General features: G+C 44.4%; 1 protein-coding gene across 2 annotated transcripts in view; it reads left to right on the top strand.

The window, feature by feature from the left end:
• unc13c (unc-13 homolog C (C. elegans)) overlaps positions 1–17,689 on the top strand; it is a 115,364-nt gene that overhangs the window by 33,801 nt on the left and 63,874 nt on the right. For both annotated transcript variants that reach the window (XM_085451092.1, XM_085451082.1), the window contains exons 9-12: positions 1,520–1,661; positions 4,085–4,254; positions 13,818–13,933; positions 14,140–14,303. In XM_085451092.1, the coding sequence (XP_085307218.1) occupies positions 1,520–1,661; positions 4,085–4,254; positions 13,818–13,933; positions 14,140–14,303 (592 nt within the window). The remainder of the gene's footprint in view (positions 1–1,519; positions 1,662–4,084; positions 4,255–13,817; positions 13,934–14,139; positions 14,304–17,689) is intronic.

Here is a 17,689-nt window from a genome sequence, read left to right as displayed (position 1 = left end):
CATAGCAATGTTGTTTTGAGATGATGTTTCTTATGAAGCAGATATGCAACCAGACTCCTCTGTTCAGTATCGGTTCCTCATACTAAAAACACAGCATTTTATGCTACAGTGTTAGTCAAGCATGCAGCATGGGAATCTTATTTCTCTGTTGAAGAGCTTCACAACAATTAATTGGTTTCTGAGATCATCAAATTCTCATGAAATGTAACAATTCTCAGAGTAATTTCTCATGTTTACTGTTAAACAGGAGTGTGCATAAAAAACAGAAATGCAGACTAGGTTTAAATTAGTTTTTGTGTATACTTGAGAAAATTTAAACCCAGACAGCCGCATGGGATTTACAGACAGGATTCAATAGAATTTAAGTTTTATAAACAGATTTTGTTGTGGGATAAAATTCTGCGAAACACCTAATTTGCCTCTGGTTTATTCTGTTTAACAGAGGGAAGTAGCAAGAAATAAAAAGCTGGCTTTCACAGACAGAGCTAAGATATTAGAAGTGTTCAGATGAGGGTAGTGACACTCTTTTATGGCAATCTTTCATCAGAGGGATTTGCGGTCCATTTGTTATTGTTTGTGAAATATACAGAAGTAACACGGCGAGTGGCGAATTTAAAACGCTGCTTATGATGTAAAAAATGTTTTATAGCAGCAGCATGTCATGTCTGGGATTGAATTCTTATATAAAAAGGTGTGAGGGCAGTGGGTTTACTTGCCATTGGGTAATTTTAACAAATGCTTTATCTTAAGCATACATGTGACCCTTTAAGCATATGTCAGTTTCTCAGACCTCTTCTTTACTACAAGATGCCCTGAATTCTGAGTACCCCCAAAGCAAGCATGCAGGCTGTGACTCCCCAAACCTCTTCTATCCTGCCTACCAGCTCATGTCAGCATTGAGCTGAAGGATATATATGTACCCTGAATTATTTAGACTGTCACTTATGCATATTTAATGCTGCAGTGTCCTTTTTCCCTTTCATGGCACGGTGAAATACTACTGTCTCTCCTCTGCACCTTCCTCTGTGTGTGGAAGTAAGATTCAGAATCAGTGAGTTTTCTCTGAAACCCAGCAGTGGGCATAAACACAGAGGTGGAAACCTCATATAGCCTAGATGTAGGAAGGGATAATCCATAGACAACACATACAAAAAACAATGAATAATGGTTGTTGTCAAGGAGCCAGAGAGCTGCTTTGTTGCATTGGCTATTGCAAGCTGAGTGTGGCAAAACAAGCAATTTCTTTAGTTGGGATGTGAGAAACGTGCAGCTTCTCGGGCACACTCTGAAGCAGGTTCTCAGCGCCTAAAAGAATGACATATTAAATATGCTTAATTTGAGTGATAACTTAAAAAATTGTTTTAGAAACACACCATGCTAAATACAATGCTGCTTTAGAGGGCATATTGAAGCAGTACTATTTATGCCAGAGAAGTCAAACATTCAAAACGATGTCATATTTACAGCTTGTAGTACTTAAATGACCCAGCACTAATTTCCAGTTATCTCCTGTCTCCAGTTATGAGTGCACAGGGTTTACAGGCCAAGGATAAAACGGGCTCCAGCGACCCTTATGTAACCGTCCAGGTGGGCAAGACCAAACGCAGGACGAAGACCATCTTTGGAAACCTCAATCCAGTCTGGGATGAGAAGTTTAACTTGTAAGTTCTCTCGATAAATTTGACCTCTGCCTGACCAGATAATCCTCGGTGAGATTAAGAATGATCTGTTCAAGGGAAGTCTTAAGACATCTTAACAAGGCAAATAACACAGGTCATAACCCTGCTGATTCAACAATGAAATGAATTAAAGCTTTACTGCTTTAGTTGCATGCGATTATCATTTTTCTCCATTTCGCTTATAGTCTAGAATATAGTCTATTCTCTTAGGTCTGCTAGCTAGCTGGCTTGACAAAATACAAAGCCCAAGCAGAAAAAATGAGTGGTGGTTTAACCTTTTTGTTAAGGCAGGTTCCCATCATAGCCCATGAAAGATGGCATTCGAACCATCACTTGAAGTAAACTCTTATTCTGTCCAAAATCAACTGATAGCATATCATGTCCATTAGATCCTGAAACGGATAAGAAGTTAAGAAAATTGATGGAAATTAGATCTTTACCTTTTAAACTTGAATCATTTAAATACAATAATCAAGAAGTGCTTTCCCAGTAGGTCTGACATTATTCCATAATGATAGATGGAGGATGTGGATGTCAAAGTAAAATGCATTTTGTTGTTATAAGTGTAGTCTTATTGCATCGCTTTGGTCACCTCTCTTCCTTTCAGTTTACTTTATATTCCGAATTATGTCCACGCAAAAACATATAGCTGTTAAAATATATCACTAATCTAAAACCAAGTAAATTGTAATGAAAAGTTAAACCAGCTTTCAGGAAAATATTTTGAACCTAAACTTTATTCCCAAATCGATAGTTTAGAAATTACAAACACCTGGCTCTTTTATAAACCCTGTGGGATGCTTGCCGTCTTTACCTTAATTAACTATCTTTCATTTAGATGAGTACCAGACTTGAAAAAAACTAAAGTATAAAAAGGAAAGTGGATTTCTTCCACTTAGTAGCTGCAAATCTTAAACATAGGATATGACATTAGTTTTTCACTAGTGCTGTGCAGATACAAGGCTTCCCACGATTATTGCAGTGAAAAGTAATAATAGTAAGTGCACCCCAAACTGATTTGTAAATACTCATTATGCAGTTAATAATCAGATAATTAGATATTTAGCCTTTCTAGATGTCTCTGTTAAAACTAATAGAAAAACTACATGCACATATAATTTGACCTAAGTTTGGCCCCAGTCCACAAAGCTTCAGCAAAGCAGTGCATATTTATTTCTTTTCCTTTTTTCTTTTCAGTTTAGCTTTAATAATCCTCTGTTTGTAGATAGGGTACTGTTAAAGGATCACAGAGGGTTTTTCATGTTGACTTAGAGCATGGCATTTTTCATTTCTACTAACACTAAATTTTCCGGTGTTTTTTTTTTTTTGCAGTCTTTGCCTGTAATACTCATGTGTTCCTCTTTTCATGTAAAATTAAGTGTTTTTTTTTCTAATGATTCTGTTTTGGACTGCTTAGTGGTCATGATATTAAATATACTTATAATAATCATAATAACTTCTTAGCATATGGTTGTACTTGTGTCCTTTGGAGATTTTCTGAATGTTTGTGTGTTTTAAGCTAGTCACAAACAAAATTCCACACCTGTGATGAGACTCCAGTTGTGGCTGTAATAAAGGTCTTTCCCATTACTACAGGGATGTAGATTAATAGAGCGATACATTACTGTGTACTTGGCAGAGAGCAAAGTCCCAGACTAGTGCGGCGGCAGCAGCCAGTGCTTTCCCCAGAAAGGGATTAGCCAAAAAAAAAAAAATCCCCAAAAACTGCAGAACTGTTTTCTCTCTGGCCGTCACATCCAAGATGTCATTAGAACAAAATGGAATCTCTCAGTTTGAATTCCAGAGAACAGATTGACCCCAGAAGTGCTTTGGTCAACGATGTTCTGTTTAGCAGCGTCATTATTGTGAAGCATCTGTCAGCTGCAAATATGCAAGGATGCAATGGATATTTTACAGTGGAACTTATAACTCACAAAGAAATAATCAGTGCTATGATGCTTAACAGTGATCCTGGTGAAATGTTCAGCTTTATTCTGATAAATTTAGTAGGTAGTAGGGGAAAAGTAAAACTAGAGATACAGAATAAAGGTCATGCAGTGACTTGAGGTAAATCTTCCTGCCTGGCAGAGAGACGTTCTCCAAAAGTATGGACATGATAGGCATTTACACTCATTGAAACACAGCAAAAAAATTATTTAAAAAAAACCCCTAATATTCTTAGGCAAGAATTGTTCTCCATATGCCATGTAGGAAAGGCTCGCAAGTATGTGTGTATTAGAGCTTATATTTATGCTTCAATTGTACATTTGACTGCCATTCCGCTCTGCTGAATACCCCAACCTGATGAGCTGTCACTGAATATGCCTTTGCTACTATTGGTGTTTATGTTACTGTGATATTTTTTTTTTTTGCTTGACTTGACGTAATCAACCTCTAACTTCCAGTGAATGTCATAACGCTACCGACCGCATCAAGGTGCGTGTGTGGGATGAGGACGATGACATCAAATCACGGGTGAAGCAACATTTCAAGCGCGAGTCAGATGATTTCCTGGGCCAGACCATCATCGAGGTTCGCACTCTCAGTGGGGAGATGGATGTATGGTACAATCTAGGTACGTTACCATTGTGTGAAAATGTGATGACATCAATTACTTTTTCTGATGTACAACATGAATACAATGCCCAGGTTTTGACTTTTATTCATTTATCAAAGTGTTAGACTTTCAAATGGTAATATTGCCCCAACACAATAGCCCATACCAAAAAAAACCCAACTAAATAACTAAAAAATTAAAATAAAGGATGCACATACATACCGTTGCTGCTTCCAAGTCACTTTGCAACCTCTGGCCCAGCTTCTCCTTATAATGCAGTGTTGGGCTTGTTTGTTTGACGCTTGCTCCGTTCTGTATGTTAGTAGGGAAAGCGGTTTCTTGCTGCTGTCCCAGCCTCGGGCTTTTTTTGTATACACGTAGACGAGCAAGGAGGTATGCCCTTTCTGCCTCAGGCTTTCGATGTGTGCATGTTGAAGGGCAGCGAGGTCTCAGAACAGAGCCATGTGCAGAATATAAACTACTACAGATGGAATAATAATTTTCTTTGACTAATGTGATCCTGACTGAAATTGGGTTTTGGATTAAGATGGGTGGCGGGGTAGGTTTGAGGGGTATGGATGTAGAGTCGTTACCAAAATATATGTAAATATATATATATATATATATATATATATATATATATATATATATTGCTTCCCAGGCAATCATTATTATGATTATTGCACATTTTGCAAAGTTCACACAGTATGACAGCAATGCAGCCTCATTTAACCGCTTGATGTCTTTCCCCTTCGCTTTCCTGTTACATTGCAGCTGCTTTAGGAGCTGATGCTGATAACTGCTTTTGAGATATAATGTGGTTTAGCTGTGGCCACCATTACTGTCCATGCGCTATCTTTCACTGTATCTGCTCTCATATATCACTGGTTTCACAATGTTGCATGAGGTTGAATGGCAGCATAATGGAAGATCGCACTTTTGCTGAGGTATTACGACTGGCGGGTGTTGTCTTTGTTTGCCTCTCGAGCTAAACGGAAGCAATTTGTGGTAATAGTGACCCCTTCCCACTGCTGCTGCTCTATGCCTTTTTAAATGTCCACAATGAATGTTTAAACAGGCCTTTGCTGGAGTGGGTGTCCACCCCTCCAGCTGCTCTCCTCTCTAAGCCTCTTCAGATCCTCTTCAATCTGGTCCTTTGCGTTTGTGTCTGTCCCTTTGTGATGTTATTATTTTTTACATGTCTCTCTCTTGAGCAACTGACTGCAGAGGAAAATTTCACTGCTTTGATACAGAACAGTTGAACTGTATATGAGAGCACAGAGGGGCGCCAGTTAAATGTCTGTAAAGAACCCCCACAGCGTCATTAGCTACCAGACAAGTCAATGTCTAATCCAGACCTTCCCAGAGCCATGGCAGGGGGGCGCGGGATGAAAAGGAAAAGATGAAAGATGAAAAGGGGGAAAAAAACAAAACGCTTGGACACTGCTAGCACGGGCGCCTACAGAAACGCAAAGCAGGAGATGAAGCATCACTGAATATGTTTCCAAACCAACTTCATCCTAAGCCAAAGACTAGAAAATATGATGAAGCATATCTTCCCTTTGGTTTCACCTGCACAAGTGCCAAGGTTGGTCTCCCCTGCAGAATTGGTTTTCCCTTTGTCGGGAGCAGCGCTGGGCTGTTTAAATCACGGACAAACAGTATCCCACATTCTTGATTTTTAGTTCACAAACACTTTTTGTAATGACTAACTACTCCTGACATTTTGGAGATATACATACTATACTATACTTTATACAGTAAAGTTACAGTGAGATACAAATAATATCAGGCTGATCCTGTCACGATTTGTCCCCCGGTTCAAATCACGGACAAACAGTATCCTACTGTCACGATCTGGTACAGGGATTCAACGCAGCGCGGTAAGGTATCTCCAAGGTGTGGTTTATTTACAGTGCAGTGCAATATATGTACAGTGAAGGGATCCAAAAACTCCGGGGGGGAATCACAGGGTAACTCGCTCACGTCTTCTCCGCTCACACTCACACACTTTCCCGTAGCAGGGAGGTCGCAGGTCCGGGGGGGGGGGAGATCTGAAGCAGACGAGAAGGCAGGTCACCAACAAATCACAAGTCACGGATATGAAGCACAAGAGCTGTGAGAACACTAACGTTAGGGGTACAATCATCCAGCGACGAGAGGATCTGTGTTCCAGCCTCAAATAGTGCTCCTGGTGATGATGGGTGAGTGTTGTCAGGTGTGTGTGTGGGCCAAGGGCGGGAGCCCACAGTGAGCTCCGCCCAGGCAGAGAGGGAGAAAACAGCAACAGCAATTGTAGCCTTGTGGGGCCGACCGGGCAGGCACGGAGACCATGACAGTACCCCCCCCTCAACGGGAGCCTCCCGGTGACCCACCAGGCTTACCTGGATGCCTGCGGTGGAAGTCCCGGAGCATGGCAACATCCAGGACAGCAGCTCGAGGCACCCAGGAGCGTTCCTCTATCCCGTAGCCCTCCCAGTCAACCAGGTACTGAAAACCCCGACCCCGGCGCCGGGAGTCCATGATGCGGGTGATATTGTAGACCAGCTGACCATCCACGAGCCGGGGGGGCGGCGGGGCCCTGGAGGGAGGGCACAACGGGCTGGAGAGCACCGGCTTAACCTGAGACACATGAAAAACATTGTGAATGCGCATGTTGCGCGGCAGCTTGAGGCGGACAGACACAGGGTTCACAATGGCCTCAACGGGAAAAGGGCCAATAAACTGAGGAGACAGCTTCTTCGACTCAGTCCGTAGCGGCACAAAACGGGTAGCCAGCCATACTTGTTGACCGATGGTGTACACGGGGGCCGGTGTCCGGCGACGGTCAGCGAGGGTCTTGTTCCGCTCCTTAGTACGGAGCAGGGCAGCCCGAGTCGTCCGCCAGGCACGACGGCACCCGCGGAGGTGAGCCTGTACAGAAGGAACGGAGTGCTCACCTTCGATGGCCGGGAGCAAAGGTGGTTGATAGCCCAGGGACGCTTCGAAGGGAGACTTGCCCGTGGCGGAGGATGTGTGGCTGTTGTGGGCGTATTCGATCCATGGAAGCTGTTCACTCCAGGTCGATTGGTTGTGCGAAGTGACACAGCGGAGGGCAGCTTCCAGCTCCTGGTTGGCCCGCTCCGATTGCCCGTTACTCTGTGGATGGAAACCGGAAGACAGACTGACCTTGGCCCCCAGTGCGGAGCAGAACTCCCTCCAAACACGGGACGTGAATTGCGGCCCCCTATCCGAGACGATGTCCTCGGGGATCCCGTGAAGACGGAACACATGGGAGGTGAGGAGCCGGGCCGTCTCCAAGGCCGAGGGGAGCTTCGGGAGGGCGACGAAGTGTGCAGCTTTGGAGAAACGATCGATAATGGTAAGTATGGTGGTGTTACCAGCGGAGGGCGGCAGGCCCGTGACAAAGTCCAAAGAAACATGGGACCATGGTCGAGCTGGTGTAGGGAGAGGCTGCAGAAGACCCGGTGGAGGGCGGTTCGAAAGCTTATTCCGGGCGCAGGTCGAACAGGCGGCTACATACTCCTTGGCATCCCTAGTCATAGCAGGCCACCAGAAGTAACGTCGGAGGAACGAGCAGGTGCGGAGGACCCCAGGATGGCATGAAAAGCGGGCGGTGTGAGCCCACTGGAGAACCTGAGAGCGGACGGCTGAAGGAACGAAGAGGCGACCAGGTGGACCAGTGCCAGGATCCGGTTCGGTCTCCAGCGCCTCTTGGATGAGCCCCTCGATCTCCCAGGAGATGGCTCCAATTATGCAGGCGGCCGGGAGGACAGGCTCAGGGTCCGAGTCCTCCCCAGTGATGGAGAATTGCCTGGACAGGGCGTCTGGCTTTACGTTCCGTGTTCCTGGCCTGTAGGTGATAGTGAAGTCAAAACGAGCGAAAAACAGTGCCCACCTGGCTTGCCGGGAATTGAGACGTCTAGCCGAGCGCAGGTACTCCAGATTCTTGTGATCCGTCCAGACGATGAATGGTTGTGCTGCTCCCTCCAACCAATGTCTCCACTCCTCCAGGGCCAGCTTGACGGCCAGAAGCTCCCGGTCCCCGATGTCATAGTTACACTCTGCTGGGGAGAGACGGCGAGAATAAAAGGCACACGGGTGCAGCTTACCGTCCATCTGTTGCGACAGAACTGCCCCAACCCCGGAGTCCGACGCGTCCACTTCCACAACGAACTGCCGTGTAAGGTCCGGTTGCCGGAGTATGGGAGCGGTGGTGAACCTGTCCTTGAGCAGGGCGAAGGCTCGCTGAGCGGCAGAATCCCACTGGAAGGGAACCTTGGGAGAGGTGAGTTTAGTGAGAGGGAGAGCGATTCTGCTGAAATCACGAATGAACCGTCTGTAAAAGTTGGCGAATCCCAAAAAACGTTGCACTTGGCGGCGATCAGGAGGAGTAGGCCATTCCACCACAGCTCGCACTTTCTCCGGATCTGTCCGCAAGTCCCCCTTCTCGATAATGTGGCCCAGAAAACTCACAGACGACACGTGGAAGTCGCACTTCTCCCCCTTCACAAAGAGCCGGTTCTCCAGAAGGCGTAGCAGGACCTGCCGGACATGGACCTTGTGCTCCTCGAGCGTCTTAGAAAAGACCAAGATGTCATCTAAGTACACAAACACACAACGGTTAACAAAATCACGAAGGACATCATTAACCATCGCCTGAAACACCGCGGGGGCGTTAGTCAGCCCAAACGGCATCACGAGATACTCAAAGTGGCCCCGATGCGTATTGAACGCAGTCTTCCACTCATCCCCCTCCCTGATGCGCACCAGGTGGTAAGCGTTGCGCAGATCCAGCTTGGTAAAGACGGTCATGCCCTGAAGCAGTTCAAAGGCGGAGAAAAGCAACGGCAAAGGGTATTTGTTCTTAACAGTGATCTGATTAAGGCCCCGAAAGTCAATACACGGCCGCAGCGAACCATCCTTCTTAACCACAAAAAAAAACCCAGCCGCGACAGGGGAAGAGGAGGGGCGAATCAACCCTGCCGCCAGCGACTCCGAGATGTAGCGCTCCATAGCATCCCTCTCAGGCCGGGAGAGGCTGTACAGGCGGCTAGACGGCAGCGGAGCTCCAGGAAGAAGATCGACGGCACAATCGTACGGGCGGTGCGGGGGAAGGGACCGCGCCCGATCCTCACAAAAAACATCCCGCAGATCATGATAAACCCGCGGAACCATCGAGAGGTCCGGGGCGTCCGACGGCGAGGCCGTGGGTGGGAGCGAAACGGGGGAAGCCGCAGCCCGGAGGCAGTTCATATGGCAGGCCACACTCCAACCTAGTACGGCACCCTTCTCCCAGTCGATATGCGGGTTGTGGAGGACAAGCCAGGGGTGACCCAGAACCAGCGGAGTGAGAGGAGCCTTAAACGAAAAAAAACAAATCCTTTCTGTGTGATTGCCAGAGAGAGATAATGAAAGGAATTCAGAAACATGAGTGATGTCAGGCAGGCGCTGGCCCGACAGTGCGTGAACGCGGAGGGGGCGTGACAGAGGCTCCAAGGCGATGTTCAGTTTGGCGGCGAGTGAGGTGTCAATAAAGTTCTGCTCAGCCCCAGAGTCAATGAGAACGGAGAGAGAATGAGAAACAGTCCGAACACGCAGAGTAGCCGGTAAAAGAAGTCTGGGGAGAGGGCTTTCACTCGACAGATCGCCCACCAGCACCCTCACGATCACTGGTGAGCGCGCCCTTTTGCCAGCGTTGGGCAGGAGGAGACAGAGTGGCCTTTACGGCTGCAGTAAACGCACTCACCGGAGGCAAGGCGGCGCTGGCGCTCCGCGGGCGACAGCCGCGAGCGCCCAAGCTGCATGGGCTCTTCCCCATCCCCGGCGTCGGCGTCACACAACCCATGGGCCGCAGTAGGGGTCCCACAAAAGTCCAGCGGGGCATGCCCCGAACGCGCGCGTGCGCTCCGATGTGCGCGCACCTGATCGTCCACCCGCATACACAAAACCAAAAGCGCATCCAGGGAGGAAGGTAGTTCTCGGAGCATAAGTTCATTCCTTATTTCCTCATTAATATTAGTGAGCAATGCACTTTTAAGGGCCTCTTCCCCCCATTTCGCCTGTTCAGCCAAGGTAGAAAAGTCAATAGAAAAATCAGCCATGCTGCGTTTACCTTGTTTAAGCGCAAGCAAGCGCTGGCCGGCGGTGGCAGTTGTGGCTTTCCTGTCAAACACACCTTTAAACTTAGTCAGAAAGTCAGAAAAGGTGATGTCCGGCTCCGCCTGAAGCGCAGCTTGAGCCCAGGTTAGAGCACGGTCCTGGAGTAACTGGACGATATAAGCGATTTTAGCACCATCAGTAGAAAAGGCTTGCGGTTGCTGGCGAAACTGAAGGGTACACTGAGTGAGAAAACCAGCACATTTATCAATCTCTCCCGTGAAAGCCCTGGGAGTAGGGAGGAATCTGTCAACGTGAACAGGTGAGGGAACAGGTGGCGCGACACTTACAGCTGGAACTGGCGCCTCCAACGGAGGAGCGGCGACCAGAGGAGCGGCCGGTAGCGGTGTTAGCTGAGCCACGGCCTGTGTGAGGTTCGCGAGCTCTGCTCGAAGGTGAATGAACATCTGCTCGTGGCGTGCCAGCATCGCGGCCAAAGTGGCGAGGGTGGGAGTCGAGACCGCTGGGTCTGCTGAATCCATTTCCGTGGCTGGATGATTCTGTCACGATCTGGTACAGGGATTCAACGCAGCGCGGTAAGGTATCTCCAAGGTGTGGTTTATTTACAGTGCAGTGCAATATATGTACAGTGAAGGGATCCAAAAACTCCGGGGGGGAATCACAGGGTAACTCGCTCACGTCTTCTCCGCTCACACTCACACACTTTCCCGTAGCAGGGAGGTCGCAGGTCCGGGGGGGGGGGAGATCTGAAGCAGACGAGAAGGCAGGTCACCAACAAATCACAAGTCACGGATATGAAGCACAAGAGCTGTGAGAACACTAACGTTAGGGGTACAATCATCCAGCGACGAGAGGATCTGTGTTCCAGCCTCAAATAGTGCTCCTGGTGATGATGGGTGAGTGTTGTCAGGTGTGTGTGTGGGCCAAGGGCGGGAGCCCACAGTGAGCTCCGCCCAGGCAGAGAGGGAGAAAACAGCAACAGCAATTGTAGCCTTGTGGGGCCGACCGGGCAGGCACGGAGACCATGACACCTACAGCTGTTTATGTTTTTAAAACTATTTTGCACAGAGAGGCATTTTTTGAAAAATGTATTGATAGCAATGTTGAATATTATTACACAGGGAAAAAAACAACTACACGTAAAATAATCACATCGTGACGCCTCTGTCTTTGTAAATGGAGGGACAATAACTGTGTGTGTATGTAAGCGTGTAAAACCTGCAGATAGTCAGATTAACAGTATTTTGTCTCTATCTGCCATTCTGCAATTCATCTCATGTAAACAACGTGGCGCACAGCGTGACGTGAAAAAAGGCACATACCTTTGACGTTGCGTGACGAACTCTGTATTCCTTGTCCACACGTAAACGCAAAATAGGAGTTTTAAAAAATCTCCGTTTTCGGTGATTGGAAACGCCGTTTACGTGTGGACGAAACAGCTGTGTTTTCAAAAATACCCGTTTAGGTGCGGACGTAGCGTAAAAGAGTTAGTAGTTTACCTGTAATTTATTGCAGATTACTTGTATTTGCTTAATTGTTTACTAAATGTTTGAGGTGCGAAATAAACCGCAATGGAGCAAAATATGGGTGTGTGTGGTCGGAGGATGTGTTAGCACGCGCGGGGGGGTGGGGGCACGAACATTTTTCTTGTAAAACAAAGGGGGCCTAGCAAAAAAAGTTTGGGAACCACTGGTCTAATCCATCATTCTTCTGGTTCTGTGTTTCACTGAATGTGGATGTGTAGAGTCAGGTGGATCCCCCAACATGAACTATCCCAGCATGCAGTGGGACTCGATGTGCCAAGTAAATTCTTTAACTTTGCGGGAATGATGCATGCTTCCCTCATGTGCTGAGGTGATGATGGTGGAAGAGAGTGATGTCCAATAACTGTTAACTGTTTTGATATCTGTCAAAGGCCATAGCGTGATTCATTATTTTCATGCTCACCAAACCACTGAGTGACCCTTCATGCCCTACAGATGGGACCAGTGTCTCTCTGGAAGAGACCACTCCCATGAGAAAAGAAATATTTCATCTTGGGATAAAAGAGATCACCTGAAAACAACTTTGTATTGATTTGCGCTGACCCTTCTTTCTAAGGTGAAAAATAAACCCAACCTGTAACAGCAAATTACTCTCCACAGAGTTACCCAATCTCCTTACTGTACGGGTCGTTTTTTTTTATTTGTCACATGTGGTCTTTGAGTGTTGATATTTGCTAGTGGAGAATTAAACCCAAAAGGTTATTGTATGTCATTATAAATGTTATTAATGCCTCTCGCCAAGATTTCTGTGTCAGATTATGTCATAGATGTATTTTAATGTTAGTTTTTTTGTTTTACACAGTGTTCCTGATTTTTTTTTAACATTTGTCACACTTTCAGGTTTCACATTGTGTTTTAAAATATATATATTATTTATTAATTAAGGGGAAAAGCTATCCAAAACTACCTGGCCCTGTGTGAAAAAGTAATTGTTAAACCATGAATTAACTGTGATTAACCACATTTTTTGGAAAGATTTCAATTCAGTTTCACTAGCCACACTTAGGTTTAATTATTTGGTTAATACTGCTAGACCTGTTGAATCAAGAAATGATTCAAATAGAACCTGTCTGACAAAGTGAAGTAGACTAAAAGATCTAAAAAAGCAACACATCCAGTGATGTGGAAGACTCATTGTCAGTTATCACAAATGCTTAAATGCAGTTTTTTTTCTTGCTACCAAAGGTGGCACAACCAGTTATGAGGTTTAGGGGGCAATTACTTTTTCACATAAGGCCAGCTAGGTTTGAACAACTTTTTTAATAATAAATGAAATAATCATTTAAAAACTCAATTTTGTATTTACTTGGGTTATCTTTCCCTAATAGTACAACTTGTTTGATGATCTGAACAATTTAAGTGTGACTAATATGCAAAAAAAAAAAAAAAAAAGGAATTCCAAAGGGAGGAAGCACTTTTTCACAGCACTGTATGTCTCTTCTTTGTAGTGTGGTCAAGGACAGATTTATAAGTGATGGACATTATTAAATTTGATGTTCTTTTTCAGAGTAAGGTCACTTCTTACAGGCTTGAGCTTGTATCTCACGCTCTCACTCTTTTTCTCTCCCTTTCAGTCTCTCTCATCCGTTTTTTTTTTTTACTGTGTGCAACAAAACTTGTAGAGATTAATGTGCTTTATGTCTTTAACTTGTTTCGCCATCTGCTATTGTGAAGAAAAAAATTGTCAAAATCAATGGCCCGCAATTTAGAAAGCTGTGCAGAGTAAAAAGAACAAATTACCAGTCCATACTAGTCAATCTGGTGCACGATAACCACACTGCATAGCTCAAAATATAGGAAATGAAAATTGCACCCTGTGTTTTGGATAGAATTAAAATTGAACAAATATTGCCATCTACTCTCCTGATAATTTTAAGTTATTCTAAATGTCTAATCCAGCTCGGTAATGTTTTACAGATAAAAGAACTGACAAATCTGCAGTATCTGGTGCCATCAGACTCAAGATCAGCGTGGAAATGAAAGGGGAGGAGAACGTGGTTCCTCCTCATGGCCAGTACACCTGTTTACACGAGGTAATCAGCATTTGATTTGGTACTAGGAAAGGTTGCTGCTCTAATCCACTGATCATTGCCACCGTTCTAAGCATCATGTTTATAAAGACAGTTACAGCTATGATAAGGTTTTTCATCAGCTGGCATGCACCACCCAAAAAAACTGTCATGACACCGTGCTCCATCACCCTAACCTGTTCCTCTCTTATCTCTCGTGCCACTCACAGAACCTTTTCCACTATCTGACTGAGGTGAAGAACAGCGGGGTAGTGAAGATCCCGCAGGTGAAAGGGGAAGAGGCGTGGAAGGTCTACTTTGACGATGTGTCGCAGGAGATAGTGGATGAGTTTGCCATGAGATACGGAGTGGAATCCATCTATCAGGCTATGACGTTAGTACTACCCTGATCTATGGCCTTTTACCTCACCAATCTGTCAGTGTCTCATTTACCAGAGTGGAAGGAGAAAAGGAGATGTGAGAAGGACGAGCGAAGGAGAACTGGAGTAGTAAAGATGTCTCCTCAGCAGAATCAGAGCTTGGAAAACTATCGAGCTCCCAAGTTTGATTGATTAATTGTTGGTCTCATGGAAAAACCTCCTAACCTGCCTTTGTCACATTGATCATGGGCACACAAACAGTGTTGTTTTCCTCCTTGCTTGTGTCGGTGATCCTCTGTGACCCTTTCTGTCTATAAATGTTTATCTCTTTGTCTCCATCGTGACCCCCAAACACATTCCCCTGCAGTGACACCACTGGAAACATTAAAACCTTTCAATATTGATCAAGGTCATTGATGTGACATTTGACATTGTGCTGTGTTAAAGCAATTGTTAACACTTTAGAAGTCTGCACAATACATGTATCCATCATCCAGTTCACTAGCAGCAGATTTATTTTGTTGTCTTTGCACAGCGTATTTACTTAATCCTCTAAGCTTCAACCCAGATGCACTGCTTTACATTCCCAAGTTTATTTTTGTATTGTATGTGGCTGAATGGATTTCTCCTGTTCTAAAATATTTGTGTTTACTATACTCTTATAAAAAACTCTTTTTTACACTGTTATTTAAACTCTACATTTATAGCTTGGTTCCACCACAGAGACAAAGTGAATGCAAACCACTTGTTGCTCTGTGTGACATTGACTGAGCTAGTCAGGAACTACCGCAGTGACATTAGTACGAAAAATAACTGATCTTTAATTAAGGTTTACTTCTCCGTTTTAATTGTCTATACACGAGCCTGGCTATCTTGAAGCTATATTATCTCATGTAAAACTTAGTATGTTTAAGCTATCTCTTGCTTGACTATGTGCCAAAGTTTGAGACCGTTTCATAACTTCAAAATAAAATATAGATGTTATAGATGCATGATTGCAAAAAAATTTGTAATTTGAGCCAGATGTTTGCTAGGCAACATCATCATATTTGATATAGATGAGGTCCTTTAGGTGCTTACTGTGTACTTGTGTGCCAAGGTGGCTTGCTCAGCTCTTCCTTCTGCAGTCAAAGAGAGATTTCAAGTGTTCGACTTCTGTAGATGCATATCAGATGTTATTGTCATGACTCAAAAAGGATCAAGTGTTTTTGATGTTCTAGCTGGATAAATGCTATAAATGAGACATTTCAGCCCATTGGTAGGTGGCTGCTAGGGAGCACGATGGTGTCATAATATTTGATGTAGATAAATCCTCAAGATGTGCCTGTGTGCCACGTATGTGAAGTATTGTCAAGGAGCTGTTCGTGGATGGGCAGATTGACATTTTCTATGTTTTAGGGGAGATGCCTATATGGGGATTTAATTAAAATTTTGCCTTAATAATTTATATATATATATCTAAAATACTGTATTATAGTAAGATACTTTTCAGTATATCACATAGGTGGGTAAACACAGAGAATAAAGCATCCTTTACCAGTTGAAATAAAAAATGGGTTTTAGAATTAAACAGGCAAAGATAGTCTCTTGCATTATATCAGCTATTATCTATTGTTTGCTAATGACTTTTACTGCAGTAATTCATTAATAATGAGTCATTGAGTATCTCTGCAATCTGGTTTCTGTATGAGCTGTTGTTTGAAAAGCACCATCGAAGTACACCTTTTAAGCTCTGTTCCCACTGCACTTGTTGGGCAGTCCCACTAGCTGACTATGTAATTAACTGCTGCCTAACTAAATCAGACCCTAATTACACACAGATTGTTGGCAAATTGAATGGAAGGCTCAACTCATATTTTTGCTTTCAAGTTTGAAAATCAAGTGATCAAGCAGGACTGAGAATTATTTTCAAATTATTTGCTTAAAATTTGTTAATTTCATTTATTACCCACTGACCTCTGAGTATGTTTGATTCTCGCACCACCTACTCTCTTACCGATTATGATTTAACCCTGTGGACTTTATCTTTTCTCCTGCTGGCCCTGTAGGGCAAACATGCAGCTGACTTTCTTTTTAACCTTGCAAAGTCAGTTTTAATTGTTTCCAAAATCCATCAGTTGTTATCACACAATATCCACACAAGAAAGGGGTGCAGCTGCTACAACAACAGCCCAACTATAGCACAAGCATTGTTGACATGTTGGATCATATTGGTGCAGCAAACTGATGGAGAGTTGCTAGCTGACATGTTGTTGATTCACTGTGACAGTTCATTGTATCATATGAGGGATAGCCACATTATTTAAGGGCAGTAAGTGGCCTGATTACCCGCTTTATCACGTGGAGTTAATGCTTCAGGCTTGAACCTTGTTTAACCATGGTGTTTCTCATTATGTTTCATCAGGAATTTATGAAAGGTCCTACCTTTCTGTTTTCTTCATCGCTGAACCTTGACTCAGAGTAACTCCTGACATCATGACTGCGTAAATCACAGCAGCTGTGAAGGCTCACTTTCCCTCCGGTGCCCTTTACAACAACTCCTGGCATACCCCTCCCTCATTTTCGTTTTTCTTCATCGCACACTATCAACACTCCCCTGTCTCCCTGTCCGCATCTCTCATCATCTTTTTTTTTTTTTCATTTTTCCTAGCTATCTGAACCCATTAAATGATATGTGAGTGTGTAGTACATCTCACCCGCTAGTAAAAAACCAAAGCAGGATAACTTTAGGGGAGGCAATGTCTTCCCTCTTGGAAATAGGCTCAGGAGATCCAGCTCTAAAAGCACCATGGGAATTCAGCGGATGCCATCATCACTCTCTTTGCATCATTCACTTTGCTCTCCTAACCCCAAGTGCTCCTGGGTAATTTGGAGGCTGAAAGCAGAGTAATTAAATCGGCCTCCCAATGAGAACGTGTTTGTGTTTTTGTGTGTGTATGTGTGTCTGTGTGTCCGCTCCACAAAGAAGAAGGGGGAGTAAATCTGCTACCGTTACTCCACATAACTCTGTGGAAGTGATGACTCACTCAGCAAGATGTTCTTAGTTTCAAAATGTCTGTTTTCAGTCTAAATGCCCGACTCTTAGACATGCTCAAATCTGTGGATTTGAATCCTATTAAATTCATAATACCACCATGTGAAAAAAACGCCACTAAAAATAAAAATCTTGAATTCAAAACCTTAAATGAGAGCATATATGTTTGTATGTCATCTTTACTATTCTGTCAATAGTAATATTGTAATGTGCATTAATGTGCTCACTGTAGGCATTTAAGCTTCAGCTAATTTTAACTGCGTCGCATTGTTGGCTACAGCAGCATATCGAGTCCTGTATGTATTTGTATATTCCCATCGCTGTGCCTTGAAGCTCACTGGCCACGTCACTAGATATACCTGTTCA

This window comes from Copadichromis virginalis, linkage group LG1 (assembly GCF_057382275.1).
Source record: "Copadichromis virginalis isolate Kocher_CV1m ecotype Utaka linkage group LG1, C_Virginalis_male_GT1.1, whole genome shotgun sequence".
In the NCBI taxonomy this organism is placed as follows: domain Eukaryota; kingdom Metazoa; phylum Chordata; class Actinopteri; order Cichliformes; family Cichlidae; genus Copadichromis; species Copadichromis virginalis.
This window is presented reverse-complemented; position numbering and strand designations above follow the sequence as displayed.